Consider the following 18,339-nt stretch of genomic DNA (forward strand, 5'->3'; position numbering starts at 1 on the left):
ATACAAAGTAGACATTGCACAAAACAAGCATCTAAGAATAGTTGATAACTAAGACAAATCTCATTTTTGGGCAAACACGTTACACGTAAAGTCAATCAAATTTATTTATATAGCACATTTTTAAAAATAACTTTTGTTGACAGTTTTTGTGGACTTTTTAATTATTTTATGTATTTATGTATTTTATGTATTATTTTATTTTATGACTTTATGTAATTATTTTACTGTATGTTTGCTGTCTTGTATGCATAGGAAATGAGGAGGAATCAAAGACGTGTTGCTGAGCTGAACTCTACTATCCGAAAACTGGAGGACCGTAACACACTTCTAGTGGATGAAAGAAATGAGCTAGTATGTCAAATTCCTAAAAAATATTTTGTGAACAAGGACGCAAGGCATTAACCAAAAAATGGGTAATTAATTAGAATTAGAAATATGAAGACAATAAATAAGATTAAAGAAAACTTTTTTTTTAAGTTTAAAGGTGGGATTTATTATTTAATTTGGTTTTTTTTATCCATCTTTCAACTTTTACGCTTTGCTGTACTTTGTTTTTTGCTCACTCTCTTTCAGCTAAAGCGAGTGCGGGAAGCAGAGAAACAATGTAAGCCGCTGCTGGATAAGAACAAACTATTGAGTAAGAAGAACGATGAACTGACTCAGTCTCTCCAGCACATGGAAGAGAAGCTTAAGAGCTTGACTAAAGAGAATCTGGAGATGGTACATTCCTTCACACACTCACAAGTCTGTATAGATCTGCATACACAGATGAACGACTTTCGCATTCCATATTAAGGATGCGTGAAAGTACACAATTTCAAAGTCCACTAGTCAGTGAGTTGTTTGACTAGTCTAATTTGTCTAATAAAGCCATATAAGCCCTTTAAAGACAATTTTAATTAGTCTGGTCAAATGTGATTGTTGTGTGCTGACATAAGCAAATAGAACGAAGCCTGTCTACTATTTTCATTTATCTATTTACTTACCTACTTCCTTTTTCCACATTCTTATTATTCATTGCCTATAGACAGGACATATCCTGTTTTTGACCAGCATACAATACTAAATACTGTCTAAAGTCACTCCACTACTGTATAGAACACTTTAAAGGGAGACATCGTATAATGGGAAAAAAGACTAAAGACAGTTAATTGGGTCTTAATAGTTCACTATCCACTGAATATAATTTGTCCACTGAGATTTCAGACAATGTTACAAAATGGCTTCCCCCCAAACAGTGCGGTGAATAGGGAGCAAAGTCAGACATGTTAGAATCACTTCACATGGCCTGAAACTTGATTGGTGTTAGGGATGTATGGATGCTGCACACAGCCCATTTAAAGTTTACACATATATCCCTATACATCAATTAAAATAAATATTTGCAAACCCTTTATTGGACCAAAGCCAAAAAGTCACAAAAATAGAGACTGTGTTGAATATTATTAACAATATATAATACTTAATTTTTTTTATAATATAATAATTAATAAAAATAGCATAGATAATGAATGAGTACATTAGCAGAATAATGCCCTAGCGTGCAGCTTTCATTATCTGACCAGGAAAAATTCATAAATAAATTAAAAACTGCAGTGAGAAATTAGGTTTGTGTGACAGCCATTATGCACTTACATTCCATGCAAAATATTGCTTATGCTTCCTCTTCCTGGCATTTTGTTTTTTTACAAATAAATTTTTATTGTACTTTATATACAGTATGTATTATATCAGTTTCTGGTCTTGTTCAGGTCAACAGCCATCTTCTGTTTGATGTTGGCTTGCAACCTATTTGGTCCAAGGCAATTATAAAGTTTATTGAAGCAGCAATTTTTTTGTTACACAGCATAGGTAGGGATACTGTGATGTTATGGTCCTATTTAATTATAAATGTGGACATGTAATAAATGACTGAATAAAATTAAATGTTAATATTTTTTACTGTGATAGTTAAATCTAATTTACTTTATCTTTTTGTTCAGAGAGAGAAAATTACTTCTCATCCACCACTAAAGAAGCTGAAATCTTTGAACGACTTGGACCAGGCTCAGGATGAACAAGAGATTGAATTCCTTAAGTTGCAGGTTCTTGAGCAGCAGAGCATGATCGATGAGCTGACTAGAGTGAGTGAGAAACTGTATCAGATTGTTGGTAATTTTATTTCACATGCAGGTCATGTGTGTGATGTATGCTGAAAAAGGCATTCACATGCTTGAAAGATCTACCTTTATGTTGTCACGAATACTGTGGCTTTTTTATACTTCTTTTATACATCACATCACCTAAGAATGCATACAGTCAAATAGTTTCGGTTAGTCCTTCTTCTTCCTAGACTCATTCTACTCTACTTTCCGAGACTAGTGTTAATTGATAGAAGACAGTGGACAGTAAAGTGTTAAAATGTAATAGCTTTAGTTTTTGGCCCTTTAAATGCTCTCAATAGTGTGTATATAAATACACAAAGGCCGATACACTGGGTGATACATTTCAGGATTTGGAGTAATTAAATCAGTGAATCACACATTATCCAACACCCAATGCATTTTTACACTTGGGTCAGGTTTGCTTCAAACACAGCAGATAAGAGTTGATTTTAACCAGCATTTCAGCCCTGTAAGATGTGCAGTATACAGTTGCAGGTGTGGAATGCAGTGGTGCTATGGGTCTAGAATGAATTCTAAATAATGTGAAAATGTTGAGTAGTAGGTGCTACTGGCTGGTTCAATATCATTTTTTGCAAAAATGGCAGCGGGCTGTATTTGGCTGTGGAAAGATGAAGAAATAGCCTACACAGTAACTTTGAATATGTACCAAGAAAGAAACCATCATTACGAAGTAAGTGTTTATCACTTTAGTTTTCTGTAGGACATTGGGAGTTGAACACTCTGTTATCGATGCATTCAGTATGGACTTTGCAAATCTGTGAAGAGATAAAACAATAAACAAAAATAAATGTGGTAGTTACCTAAGGGAGTGATTCATGTGGAACCCTCAAGTTTTTCCCTCCCTGATTTGTCTGTTAGGGCCCCCTAACTCAAATAACAGCACGGTCCTCCAGACCAGGATACAACTGCATTGTCACTTGACCATAGAGTTGATTTTTGCGGGGCAGTGTTGGCCATTAGAGGTGCTAAGAGGGGTCTGTTGAAGCATTTTGTGCTGTGAAATATTATGCATACCAGGTAACCCACATTGTGCTCTTGTGGTGTGTCGCTTGGCTCCTTCAAATATGTAGTACTAGGCCTAAACAAATGAAATTCTTTACATGAACATAATATTATGACTTTTAATAATTTTCTGAGACCCCAAAGGGCCATAATCTGAGGCTATTATTTTTTAACCTAATTTAATATACTTTATCAGTTAACACCAATAATCTAGTGCACTTTCAAAACTAAAGCAAAGAATATAAACCAGCAGAAAAGCGGCCATCACTAGCTCGCAGCTTCTGCCACGTTCAAATTCAAAGATCAAGTTCACGATCTTCGTGTGGGTGTTTGTGTGTTGCCTGCTTTGCCAGCTATGCCACTCTCTGTCTGGTTATGGCAGTTACTGAAAGCACAAAGAAACACACATAACAATAATAATAAGAAGAAGAAGACACAGATGAGAATCATCACGCGTTACCTGCCGGTTCAACTCGCCTCATCTCCGTCCACAGCTGACGCTTAACCGCACCCCCGCTGCCACATACCCCTACCGCCGGACTCAGGCCGGGGAGCTGTCCAGCCTGGAGCTTTTACCTGGCACCCACTCGCATGGCTCCGTCCACTGGACCGGATCTGGTGCTCCCTTTTTAGTGAGGTCTGGTGATGTCCAAAAAATTAGGCAAAAAAACCCCAAAACAATAATAGCCAGCCAGTCCCAGGAACTGCCTTACCCACTTTTTGGTCTTGGGACTCGGGCAGGCTCCAATCACTGCTGTCTTATCAATTTGGGGTTGCACCTGCCTGTGGCCCAAGTGGAATCCCAGATACCATACTTCCACCCACCCAATTGCATATTTCTTTGGGTTTTGGGTTCACTGTGAGTCTCGCCCATCTCAAGGATCTCAGAACAGCCCTTAGATGTCGTAAATGCTGCTGCCAATCACTGCTGTAAATGATCATCTGAAGCAGCAGCATATGCATTGTGTGGGCAGAATATTCTGTCAATGAGACATTGAAACATCGCTGGGGCCCCAAACAATCCAAACAGAAGGGTGACAATATTGGTGTAACCCAAATGGAGGTTAAAAGCCATTTTTTTTCTTGGGATATTTGGCAATACCCCTTGGTCAAATCCAGTATCGAATAAAAGCCAGCCACGCCTAACTATTCAATTAGTTCATCAATGCGTGGCATTGGGTATGCGTCAAATTTAGACACCACATTGACTTTATTAAAGTCCACACAAAAACGGACCAACCCGTTGGCCTTGGGCACCAAAACCACCGGACTGCTCCAATCACTGTGGGACTTCTCGATTACTGACATGTAGAGCATAGCTTTGAATTCATCCTGAACCACATGAAGGGGTGGCTGCATACCACCACACCTGGAGGAGTCTCAGTGTGGTGCTCTATGAGGTCCATGTGACCAGGTAGAGGCAAAAAGGGGAATGTTGGAGAATTCCCACCCATTACCCAGTAGTAAAAGGAGTTCACAGATGGAGAAAGGACGCAAACATCCTTCATTTATTACTTTGAAATGATTTATCTTTTGTGAATGAATTAAGTGAGTGATGAGAGCTGACTTGAACTGTTGAGAACTGTGAATCATTTTCTCTTTCTTTTTTTGTAGATGTCGGTAATGCCATTACTCATTAATTAATCTACAGTAACCACTTAAATGCTTCTGTGAAATGTTGCATGAATGGTGAGACGTGTGTTTAACTCACAGCTGTGTGTATGTAGTGAAGTGTTTTGTCGAAGATGATCAGGATTAATGGAAATAAGCGCTGTCACAACAGGGCACAGTGATAATGTGGGTATACTTACTGTTTTTGTCAATGCATTTGTAGTGCTTTGCTGATTTAGGCTAACAAATACAATATATTTTATAATATATTTTATAAAATGTAAAGTAATGGTACTTTATTAAAGAAGAACAATCACTCATCAAAATATCGCAAACTTTCCAGTTTAGAAAAAAATGGCAGTTAGCCATTTGGGTGCTGAAACAGTGCTGAAACATCACTCTAATTGGTGAGCTGCGTGAATGTTTGTGTTCCCATTTGGACAGACAATTTGATTTGTTTGATGTTTTCCTTTCATATTAGTACAAAATGTGTTTTTTAGTCAATGTTTTTTAGTCTGATGCCCAGATCTACAAAAAAAGTTGGTTAATAAACCATACATATATTTTACTATATTACTGGATATTCATTTTGTAACAAGTGCACAAATTTATTACACAAGTTTATACACTCACCTAAGTGCTTATAAATCCAAACATTTCTGTGATTGCAGTTAAATATCATTTAAACCATGGTTTATCAATTATGCTGTTATCACCGAGCTGTCCTGTCCACCAACTTAAGCTAGTGTTTTTGTGGTACATTCTGTTTTCTCTATCTACCTGCTAGGATTTTATGTTAACGATGTTGCCACCTTTGTTTTTATAAAATACTTTACTCCTTTGTTTGTGTAACTGGTGTGACTAACTGTCCTTGTTTTAGGATAGAGAAAAACTTCTTAGGAAGAAGCGGCATAAACGAAGCAGGCCTATTAAGGTATGATGACATCATGTTTGTTTTTGTAACTGTTTTTCTGGTTGTGTCATAATGGTAAATTTAATTTTTTACTAAAAATAGAGCAATACTAAAAGTATTTTTTCAAAAACGTAATATCTAGCTTAATTTCTCTAATGAATAGCAGAATTTGTTAAAGACATTATAGACAGAATAATATAGACATTATGTTCTGGAAACTATATTTCCACCTGACAAAATGAAAGTGTCTAAAATGACTGATCTTTATAGAGAGGAAATAGATACACTTCATTTCTTATTGCACTGACACCAACGCAATCATAAGGATGTACACGCATGGGAACGGGTTTAATTTGTCTGTTTCCATTTGTATAACTTACTCCATAAGTAACTGAGATAATAAAGATTGACCTCTCCATGTTTACTAAAAATGTGTGCCTCCTGTTCAGAGGCATATTGTTGTGGACACATTCTATGGCTATGACGAAGAGTCAGTAGACTCCGAGACCTCCTCTGTGGCCTCTTTACGTATGGATCGTACTCCAGCCACACCAGATGAAGAACTGGATGAGGTGAGAATAAAACAATGTATGCTTTAACATTATTTTAGATAAGTAACAGTATGGCATTAGATGTTCCATAGAAATGCTCTCTCATGGAGACTTTGATTCATCCAGATCAGTTTGAAATGTCTTGTAAGCCAAAATGACTGTAGTTGTGATAGATATATCACCACTCATCCAAAGAGCTGCATTAGATTTGAGATTATCATCAACTGAACTGATGTAGCCGCTCAGATGAATGGTAGAATGTCTTAAAGACCACAGTTACTACCACAGTAGTTGCGTTGACATACACTCACCGTCCACTTAATTAGGAACACATGTTAACACAGTTATCTAATCAGTTATATGGCAGCACTGAAATGCAAAAATTCATGCAGATACAGATCAAGACCTTCAGTTAATGTTCACATCAAACATTAGAATGAAGAAGAAATGTGATCTCTGTGACTTTAACCGTGGCATGGTTGTTGGTGCCAGATGGGCTGGTTTGAGTATTTCAGAAACTGCTGATCTCCTGGGATTTTCACACACAACAGTCTCTAGGGTTTACACAGAATGGTGTGAAAAACAAAAAATATCCGGTGTGCAGACGGTCTGCAGGCTGAAACACCTTGTTGATGAGAGAGATCACAGGAGAATTACCAGACCGATCTAAGGAAATCTTGTAATTCAAATAAGAACTCTTTACAACTGTGGTGAGCAGAAAAACATAGAACACACATAGAACTCAGAACACACAACACATCAAACCTTGAGGTGGATGGGCTACAACAGCAGAAGTCCACATCAGCCAAGAACAAGTGTCTGAGGCTATTATGGGCACAGACTCACCGAAACTGGATAGTTGTAGACTGGAAAAAGACCAGGTGATTTTTTTTCAAATCTTCAACTGTCTAGTTTGGGTGAGCCTGTGCCAATGATAGCCTCAGATTCCTGTTCTTGGCTGACAGGAATGGAACCCAGTGTGGTCTTCTGCTGTTGTAGCCCATCCACCTCACTGTTCGATGTTCTGTGCATGCTGAGATGCTTTTCAGCTCACCACGATTGTAAAGAGTGATTATATGAGTTTTCTATGTCCTTCTATGATTATACTATGTCCTTCCTGGCAGCTTGAACCAATCTGGCCATTTTCTTCTGATCTCTCTTGTCAACAAGGCGTTTTTGCCACAAAACTCTCACTCACTCCATGTTTTTCACACCATTCTGTGTAAACTCTAGGGACTATTGTGTGTGAAAATCCTAGGAGATTGACAGTTTCTGAAATACTCAAACCAGCCCTTCTGGTACCAGCATCCATGCCACGATCAAAGTCAGAGAGATCACAATCTTTCTTCATTCTGATGTTTGCTGTGAACATTAACTGAAGCTCTTGATCTGCATCTGCATGATTTTTTACATTATGCTGTTGCCACATGATTGGCTGATTAGATAACTGCCAGAATGTGCAGTTGTACAGGTGCTCCTAATGAAGTGGACAGTGAGTGTAGTACTACTATACATTTCCTGTGCACATTGTGGTACATTTTCTTTCTTCTCAGCTCTTCTCAATTCTTACTGAAATAGTAAACCTATCAATTTTACTTTTTCACTGTCTTTGCTCTTATTCTAAATTTCTGTTTCTCATTGTTCATGTATGTTTTGTGCTATGCCTTTATTTTTTCTTTAAAATGACATTCTGTCATTATACTGTTAAAATGACACCATTTCATTCTGCCTTTACATTGTTACTTCACAAACCCCCAAGTCTCCTTGACTGAATTAGTGTTTTTTGCAGGGTCTGGCCACTGAGGAGTCTGAGCTGCGCTTCAGGCAGCTGACACGGGAGTACCAGGCCCTTCAGAGAGCCTATGCCCTGCTGCAGGAGCAGAAAGGTGGAGTTTTTGATGCTGAGATGGAAGCCAAGGTAATCTTTATCTTAATAGATGAACACTTTACCACCTCACAAGTGCATAGTAGAAAGATGCTCTAACAATCATTGATTAATTAACATAATACAATTTGTTCCCAAGTTGTCTCTTCAGTAAAAACTTACTTACTGGACACAAAAGATTAGTATCTACACAGTGGTATTTGGTATAGACTAGGGGCAGAGCCAGTGACAATAAACATTGTGCTAATAAACCTTACAGTTATTTGGGTTTTATCACATTTATCAGGTTACACAACTAAAGGCTGACTAGTTCTGAGGAAGAAGTGAGTTCACTGTGCATTGTATGAATGGTAGAAATTTGTAGTACTCATCCATTATGTGCACAGACAGAAGGATGCAAATGCAGACTGCTTCATTAAAAAATACCTGGCAAAAAGAGCTAGAGGGCAGTGTTAAAAACCAGTGAACGTGCAATGGGTTGGGCAGTTGTTGCACACACCACTATAGGCAATACCAGACGACAGACAAGGGTTAATCCAGAATACAGTGTAGAACCCGGTGTATAAGGGTGCGGCGGCAGAGTCAGGAGGCAGGCGAGATTTTATCCGAGTGCTGGGCTCGTATTTATTTACACCACGCTTTTTGGCGCACTCAACAAAAAGGGACAAATCAATAGAAAAGGCTGAGAATCATCACACGTTACCTGCTGGTTCAACCCACCTCCTCTCCTTCCGCAGCTGACACTCAACCATGCCCCCTCTTCCACATACCCCCACCACCTGACTCAGGCCAGGGAGCTGACTCATCCCCTCCCACCCATAACAGTGGACAGAGAGATCATTTGCCACCACCATCTGCATCCAAGGCCTGTGGACCACCTCAGATTTAAATGGCTGAAGTGCCAGATACCAACGAGTGATCTGCATGTTGGTATGCTTCATACAGTGGAACCATTGGACCCTTGCACAGGGTAAAAGGATGCCCCAGTAGGTAAAATCAGAGGGTGAGGACCATCCACTTGATGGCCAGGCACTCCTTTTTGATCTTGCTTTACTTACTCTCTCTTACCGAGAGCTTGCAACTGATATATAGCATGGGGAGTTACCCTCCCCTTCCACTATCTGTGACAAAACATCCACCTAACGCATCAGTCTGCAGAACAAAAGGGAGAGAAAAGTCAGGAGAATGCAACAGCAGGCCCCCACACAAAACCGCTTTTACCTGGCAAAAAGCCCCTTCTCACAGCCCCATCCACTGGACCAGATCTGGCACTTCCTTTTTAGTGAGGTCAGTCAGCGGGCTGGTGACATCCAAAAAAATTAGGAACAAACATCAAGCTCCAGGAACTGCCTTACCCCCTTTTTGGTCTTGGGTCTCAGGCAGGCCGCAGTCGCTGGTATCTTATCAATTTGCGGATGCACCTGCCCATGGCCCAAGTGGAATCCCAGATACTGTACTTCCGTCCATCCAATTGCACAATTTTTTGGATTTGCTGTGTATCCCACCCAACTCAAGGATCTCAGGACAGCTTTCAGATGTTGTAAATGCCACTGCAAGTCATTACTGTACATGATAATGTCATCTAAGTATTCTGTCTGTGAGACGTTGAATGTTACTGGGGCTCCAAACAAACCAAACAGAAGGGTGACAAATTGGTGTAACCCGAACAGAGTGGAAAAGGCAGTTTTTTCGAAACATTGGAATCAAGAGAATCTGCCAATACCCCTTGGTTAAGTCCAGCATCAAATAAAAGAGAGCCGCGCCTAACCACTTGAGCAGTTCGTTGGGTATGCATCAAATTTAGACACTGCGTTGACTTTTTTAAAGTCTGCTCCAATCACTGTGGAACTCCTCAATTTCTCCCATGTCTAGCATAAACTTGAGTTCATCCCAAACCACATTTTTTTTGTGTTCAGGTAACCGGTATGGGCGGCTGTATACAGCCACACCTGGAGGAGTCTCGATGTGGTGTTCTATGAGGTCCGTGTGACCAGGTTCAGGCAAAAACAAATCGGAAAATTCACCTTGCAACCTGGCAACCTGTGCTCTCTGTGTCTTCAAAAGGGCCACACTTTTTAGGCTTACCACCAGTCCCAACTCCTCCCTTTCGGGAACCATCGTCACCAGAGCCACAGGAACTGCCTCTCTCCGTGGTATCAGGAGATTGAGGTGGTATTTTTGATGTGCATCACTTCTGTTCATTCATCTGACCTCATTATTGACTTCTCCCACTCGCAGTGACCTCAAAGGCCTCTTGCCACTTTGTGAGTAATTTAGAGCTTGACGTGTAAAAAGAGTACCTTATCTCCCAGTGCAAATTCCTGTAGCTGAGTACCCCTGGCGTATATTCGGGATTGCCGTTCTTGGGCCTGATGCAAATTCTCCTGTATTAGGTGACTACAGGACGTATTGAATTTTGTTTTTGCTGTTAGAAGGTCCCTCCTCCCAGTTTTCACTAATGACCTTTAAGATGACACGAGACTTGCACCCTTACAATAACTCGAATAAGAAAACCCCTTGGATGCTTGTGGGACCTCTCATACTGCTAACAACAAAGGTTCGAGGCATGTATCTCAATTCTGAGTGTCATCGTGAACAAACTTACAAATTATATTTTTAAGCATTAAACCATTCAATCAACTCTGCCAGCTAGATAGCTCACTTTTTCTCTGGTTACAGCAGTGCACTGAAAGCACAGAGAAACACAAATAAGTACAGTAGATTGGCGGTAATAAGACAGAGATGAGAATCATCATGCGTTAACTGCCGGTCCAACCCACCCCCTCTGTGTCCGCAGCTGGCGTTTGACCACACACCCTCTGCCACAGACAGACATGTAAATAAATGCTCAATTCAAATTCAAATGTGATATCACCGCAAGATTGCTGGAGCAAAACTCAAGCGCAATGGACACTGGTGAAGAATGCAAGTCTACAGATTTTGTTTATCGGAGTGTTTTGCTCATGCATGGCCTCACACATTTACACAAAGAAATGTCTCCAAATTTCCATATGTATGGCAACTTCCCTTTAAAGGATGATTTTATGCCTGTGTGAAATCCATTGCTCCAATTACATTTGTACAATCTGTGATGGCGTGAAAATTGTTGCCTTTTCTGCTGCTGTATTTGGAATATTACCACATGAAAAATAAGAATGCATGCAAGACATTCCATTATTTGGCTCATAGTTGGTTGGGAAATGCCAGACTTGTCTCCAATTACTCACTGAAATGTGCCTATGGATAACCCTAGAGTAGAAAGGATTTGAGTGTTGTGGTCCTTAAAACATGTTCCTTGCACAAAGCTGTGTGTGCCATATCTTTGCAAGCAAAGCAAGGTTAGCCATTGTCTATATCCTCCCAGTCAATTTTTTGTGCCTTTTATATGATTTCACTTAACATTTTATCTCTGTCTCCTGTCTGCACCTTATTTTAAGCGCCATATTCAGCAATTACTGTGACCACTGTTGGAAGTCTCAGACGTTGCATTCAGAACAACTCTATGAGGCTGGGTCAGCTGAAAACGTTTAGAGGATTTTTTTTATGAAGAAGAATTTATGTATTTTTACAGGCTCATGAGCAGCTCCAAGCTGATGTGCAGAGGTATAAAGCAAAAATTGAAGACCTAGAGAAAGAGCTCTCTTCCAAAGGACAAGTGAGTAAAGTTTGTCTACTACCAACTTTACTAGTCAACTAATAATTGACTAATTAATTAATTCACATTGTGCATGTTGTTCAATTTACACACACACACACACACACACACACATACACATATTTGTTTTACTATCCTTGTGAGAACCTACCACTGAATATTATTAATGCAGTTAATTAATGCTATGCCAACATCTAAACCTAACCTTAACTTCAGTAACCAAAAGGAAACACACACACACACACACACACACCACCACCACCACCACCACACACACAATATCTCAATCAAACATGAAAAAGGTTTCTGTGACTGTTTTGTCTCTGTGGTTGAGATGTTAGGTTTATTAGCTCACAATTATTGCAAGTGGAGCTTGGACAGACATGATCTAGAGCTGATATTTATTCCCCAATGATTTATTAGAGCCATTCTGTTTCAGATTTGATATTTGGTTTTTCTTATTCTTGGTGGCTTCTTGTTTGACACATACACTGTACATATATATGTACTATATTTGTTGCAAGCACAAATTAATTATCAAAATGAATACTGTGTTACATAGTAAAGGTTTTTTGTAGTTTAAAAAATCCTTAAGTTACATGCTTTTGTAAATTTTTTATGAATTCACTTTTTCCAGAATTGTTCACACAGTTAACACAACACAGGTCTATGTGGACTGAACTGTGGATCAGTTTTCATTTTGTCTTACGCAAACATAACCTCCAGCTAAACTGTTCATCTACCGCATATTTTTCACGTTTCCATACTGTTTCAGAATTTCTAACCTCCATCACGTAGTCTTTAACACCTGGTTGGCTTCTTGTGCACGTACCCAGGCCAGACCTTTTTGTATATCTTGGAGGCATCTGCATAACAGCTAGTGTCTGCAGTCAGAGCACCAGGTAACCTATCCTCCAAAGCTTGAGATACACTCCTATCAATTTGTCTTTTTCTTTAATTTAAATATGAACTGTTTTGTGGCTTTGTGTTGCACTCACCTGAGTTTATCTTTGCATCTCCCACCATCTGACAAACAGTTGGCTTGTGATCCAAGATGGTGGGGTGGCAATAGCACACAGCGGCCACTCCGGATTGAAAATGGTGCTATTTTTGTTCTTAGCCCAACTTTTTGATGGTACATGAACATTGGAGCAACCGGTGTTTGTGTCTCCCATCGCCAGACACTACTAAAGTACAGAAATCATGCAACAACCTACCTGCATGATGATCTGTTGGAGAAGCTACACAAACTCAGTTTGCTGCGGGGAACAGGCCTCAAGCCCTCGGCATAACCCGAAGCTGGTGGCTGGGGGAGGGGTCATCATAAGCGGTGTGCATGGAATCGGAAGAGCGGCAAGAGGGTAGGGGTCTGTGCTAGGCTAAAAACAAACCCTAGCCGGCTGGTTCTCCCTTCCATCCTGCTTTCCAATGTCTGCTCCCTGGACAATAAATTGGACTACATCTGACTCCAGCAAACTACGTGGCATGAGTTTAGAGACTGCTACATCTTTGTTTTCATGGAGGTGTGGCTCAGAGACAGAGTTCCAGAGACCACCATTCAGCTAGACAGGCTCACTTCGTTTCGTGCCAACAGATATGCAGCTCTGTGCGGTAAGGCTTGCGGTGGTGGCTTGTGTGTTTACATCAACACAGAATAGTGCAAGAACTCAAAGCTAGTTTCTAGTTACTGCTCATCGCTGGTGGAGTTTGTGACTGTTAGATGCAGACCATTTAAATTACCAGAATGCACACCCTGACGGACTGTTTATTGTTGCCAGAGATTTCAACCATGCAAATCTCAAGTCAGTGCTCCCATGTGGACTTTGCAATTAGAGGGGAGAACACGCTGGATCTTGTTTACACAAACATCCCCGGCGCGTACCGGATGGAGCCCCACCCCCACCTTGGCTTCTCAGACCACATCTCTGTTATGTTAATCCCAGCACACTGACTGGCATGTGTTCAGGGAAGCTACAACCAATGGTGAGTTCACCAACTTGGAGGAATACACGGCATCAGTGACCAGCTACATCAGTAAGTGCATTGATGACGTCACTGTCTCCAAGACCATCACCACACACTCCAACCAGAAGCCCTGGATGACCGCAGAGGTGTGTGTGCTACTGAAGAATCCGCCTTCAGAGCAGGTGACAAGACGGCCCTAAGAACAGCGAGGGCCAAACTGTCCCAGGCCATCAGAGAGACAAAGCACGCATATGCCCAGAGTATCCACAGCCGCTTCAAGAACAGTGCATGTGGCACATGTGGCAGGGCATCCAGGCCATCACCAACTACAGGACAACATTATCTGCCTATGATAATGATGCCTCCCTTCCAGATGCACTGAACAACTTCTATGCTCGGTTTGAGGCACAGAATGGCGTAATGGGTATGGAAGACCACCCTTCCTCCCAATGACTGGGTGCTGTGTCTAACCATGGCTGATGTGAACAAAACTCTACACAGAGTTAACCCACGGAAGGCTGCTGGACCAGACAACATTCTTGGCAGAGTGCTCAGAGGATGTGCAGACCAGCTGGCGGATATTCTCACTGACATCTTCAACATCTCCCTGAGCAGCGCCATCATTCCAACGTGCTTCAAGGCCACCACCATCGTCCCCGCGCTGAAGAAATCTTCAGTGTCCTGCCTCAACGACTGCCATCCTGTTGCACTCACACCCATTATCATGCAGTGCTTCGAGAGGCTTGTCATGAGGCACATCAAGACCCTGCGCCCACCCTCACTGCCATTGGCATATCGTTCCATCCGCTCAACAGATGACGCCATCACCAACACCCTCCATCTGGCCCTCACCCATCTGGACAAAAAGGGCTCGTACGTTCGAATGCTGTTCATAGACTTCAGTTCAGCATTTGACTTGACATGATACCTGTTGCTAACATGGTTGAGTGGCTTTCTCTCGCCATGCTGCGCTCACACGGCTGAGCTTGTGAAGTTAGTGGGGACATACAAGGGTCAAAGTTGGGTGTTTCTACCTGGTTCCCTGTCTTGTTTTGGGTCTATGCCTAAGCTACTCATAGCTCACCCAGTTCATCAGCCGCATTACTAGCAGCGGACTGAGATTGGAGCCGAGCTCTCTTCAATTCCTATTTTTTCTCCACTGAGCCATTTTCCTTTTCATTGACCATCGTTCTGATAAAGCTCAGTGAAAGTATGTCCCACTGTTGCCTCTGGCTTGCTCATTAGCGATAAATTCACATATTTACAATTTATTTTGATTTAAATTAATTGGAATGTATTTATTTCTATAAAGCAGCTTTGTGAAAATGTCCATTGTTAAAAGTGCTATACAAATAAAATTTAATTGAATTGAATAAGCTCCAGCTCTGGAGGCACAAGGCTTTTCTCTAGAAAAAGGAACATCAACCTGTTAGAATTGAGGGGCCTGCCTGGCCCTCAGGTTCTTCATACCTGTTTGGAGACACTGCAGCACATACACCTGGCGTCTGCCCATTAAAGCAGAGGTGGTGCAGCAGATCTGAGAAATTTGGCCAGGCACAAATGAACCTCTTTGCCGAAGCCACTGTCAAATATGGGTCTACCTAGGGGAGCTGAACAGCCCTCTGGGACAAGATACAGTTAGCTCTTGACTGACTTTGTAGTCTACTGTATATGCTCCTACTTCCTTCATGGATTCTGTTCACACATCATAGAATTCAGCAACCACAACCCACAGAGTTCTCCTTGAGGTCTTCGAAATGACCAGCAAAGTGTTCTTTTAACCTTACACCATTGTTTCCACTGTTGCTCATTCTAGTGGCTGGGATGCTTAGGGCAGACTTATTGTCACAGATGAATGGAGAGATGGCACCCCTGCCCAAGATAACAGCACCCATGGGTTTGGTGGCTTAGAACAGTGGGTAGATGGTGGAGAAATGTTGCTGAATTGTAGAAATCTAATCTGAGGGCCTTTCATGTGGAAACTGTCATCAGTTGCCTTGTCAATTGGACCCAGTGTGCTGCAAAGTGATTAAAGTGGTTACCCTCAACGTGCAGTTCTGGAGAGGGCAGAGGGAGACAGGGTCAGGCACCAGCATCACAATCAGGCAGCAGGAGTAATGTGTAGCTCAACAGAGAGAGAGAGTGGGAGAGAGCAAGAGAGAACAGAATATTAGGTATGCTCTTATCCTGTAGTGGTTTAAAAGGTTGTGCACTGTGATCAGGTTAAGGTGGAGACAGCATCAAAACACCCCAGTTTACCAAAACTCTCTCTCTCTCTCTCTCTCTCTCTCTATATATATATATATATATATATATATATATATATATATATATATATACATATATATATATATATATATATATACACCACTGAACTCCCAGATTACTTTACCTAAGAAAAAAGCTATGTTTAAACAAACAGGTTTTCAACCTAGACTTAAAGATTGAGTCCTGAAATTTAATGGAAGGCTGTTTCTTAGCCTTTTTTAGGAAAAATCTCTGTCCCCTCCTGTAGTCTTCATTAGTAATAAAGAGCCAGCACATTTTGATCGAACCAAGTGTGACAGATCATAAAAGACTAAAAGTTCCCTCTGGTAATGTGTGGCAAGATCATTCAGTGATTTGTAGACTTTTGGTAATATTTTAAAATCAGTGTGAAATTTTACTGGATAAGATATTGGTGATATGATCAAACTTGCTAGTTTGAGTAAGGACTTTGTCTGCTGCATTCTGGACTAAATGGAGCTTGTTTATGCACCTACTGGTGTTATAATAACCCCACCTAGAAGTAACAAAATCATGAACTATTTGTTCTACATCAGATAGTGACAATATTTCTTTTTGATATTTCTGAGGTGTAAAAAAGGCTATCCAAATAATATTACCATGATTACATGAGCTGCAAATGGGAGACTTGTGTCAGTAATCACACTGAGGTATTTCACTTACACCATACAGTTGGGGTCATACCAGGGCTCGACCACACCTACATCACTGCCTGACTCCTACTACCTACCGCCGACTCAACCTGCCATTCCAACCCATGCCTGGCTGGGAGAGGAAATCTGCCACAACCATCTATGCGCCCAGCCTGTGGACCAGCTCGAGCTCAAACGGCTGAAGTGCCAGATACCAACGAGTGATCCACGCATTGGCATCTTTCATGTGGTGGACCAACTGGAGCAGGGCATGGTCCAAACAGAGGGTGAAGGCTCATCCCAACAGATAGTAACAAAGGATGAAAACCGCCCATTTGATGGCCAGACACTCCTTCTCAATTGTGCTGTACTTGTGGCTGATGTACAGCACGCATGCTCCTCCGCCTCCGCCACCTGGGAAAACACGGCCCCCAACCTTCTGCCCGACTCATCCGTCTGCAAGACAAAAGGGAGAGAGAACTCAGGAGAATGTAAAAGTGGTCCACCACAGAGTTCAGCTTTTACCTTAGTGAAAGCCTGCTGGCATGGTTCCATCTTGTTTTTTCACCAGATATTAGACTCAAGGGGATCTCTCAGGAACAACTTTCGCCAAAGCCACAGGGACCACCCTGTCTCCATGGTTTGAGGTGGTATATCTGCCACGATTGAGGTGGTATATCTGCCACACTCTGTCTCTATTCATTTACCTTACCTCATAGTCGATGTCCCCAACTTGCCGTGTGACCTCAAAGGGCCTTTGCCACTTGGCGAGTAATTTAGAGCTCGACATGGGTAGTAAAATGGGTAGCACTTGATCTCCTGGTGCAAACTCCCATAGCAAGTACCCCTGTTATACAGCCGGTAATGATGTTCTTCCATCTGACGCAAATTCTCCTGAGTTATGTGACTTAAGGTGTGGAGTTTTGCTCTCAGGTCAAGAACATATTGATTTTTATTTTTGCTGTTAGAAGGTCCCTCCTCCCAATTTTCCCTACTGATGTCTAAGAAGCCAAGCTTGTGCCTGTACAACAATTTGAATGGGGAAAACCACATGGAGGCTTGCGGGAACTCTCATATTGCAAAAATCAGGGGCTTGAGCCAGTTATCCCAATTCCCCGCATCATCGTGAACAAACTTACGAATCATATTTTTAAGTCTTTGATTAAACCACTCAACCAGCCCATCTGTCTGCGGATGGTAAACACTGGTGCGAATCAATTTAATCCCCAAAAATTCGTAAAGTTTGCTTAGTGTCTGTGACATAAACATAGTGCCTTGGTCAGTCAGAATCTCTTTCCGGCCAATTGAAATGGGCCGTGAGATGGTTTAGTGTTTTTTCCTGTCCTAAGTGCCCCGCCATCGGATTATGGTGAGCCGTCTGAAATAACATTTCTCAACAGCTCTTCGGGACCAACAGTTGGGTCGTTTCTTCCTGTGTGTGAGTGTCCTGGGTCACCAACCTGAGCGGAAGAAAAGACAGACACAGAAGGAGAGAGAGGGGGTGGGAAAACACAGGATCAGGGTACTGGTTTTGGGGAAATTGGCCCCCATTTTCGTAGTGCAGAGACAGGGGGAGGGGAGGGTGCGCGAGAGCGAGAGAAAGGGAGAAGGAGAAGGGAGGGGCTCGTCTGCCCCCGGATACGCTGCCAGGTAGTCCTCAGCCAGCTGGACCTC

The 18,339-nt window shown here is 41.6% G+C and overlaps 1 protein-coding gene across 2 annotated transcripts in view; it reads left to right on the forward strand.

The window, feature by feature from the left end:
- Nucleotides 1-18,339, forward strand: part of jakmip2 (janus kinase and microtubule interacting protein 2) — a 100,284-nt gene that overhangs the window by 40,266 nt on the left and 41,679 nt on the right. For both annotated transcript variants that reach the window (XM_034311173.2, XM_026941104.3), the window contains exons 6-12: nt 253-351; nt 574-720; nt 1,983-2,123; nt 5,659-5,712; nt 6,141-6,263; nt 8,032-8,160; nt 11,699-11,782. In XM_034311173.2, coding sequence (XP_034167064.1) covers nt 253-351; nt 574-720; nt 1,983-2,123; nt 5,659-5,712; nt 6,141-6,263; nt 8,032-8,160; nt 11,699-11,782 — 777 coding nt within the window. The remainder of the gene's footprint in view (nt 1-252; nt 352-573; nt 721-1,982; nt 2,124-5,658; nt 5,713-6,140; nt 6,264-8,031; nt 8,161-11,698; nt 11,783-18,339) is intronic.

The sequence above is a fragment of the Pangasianodon hypophthalmus genome, chromosome 15 (assembly GCF_027358585.1).
Source record: "Pangasianodon hypophthalmus isolate fPanHyp1 chromosome 15, fPanHyp1.pri, whole genome shotgun sequence".
Taxonomy (NCBI): Eukaryota; Metazoa; Chordata; class Actinopteri; order Siluriformes; family Pangasiidae; genus Pangasianodon; species Pangasianodon hypophthalmus.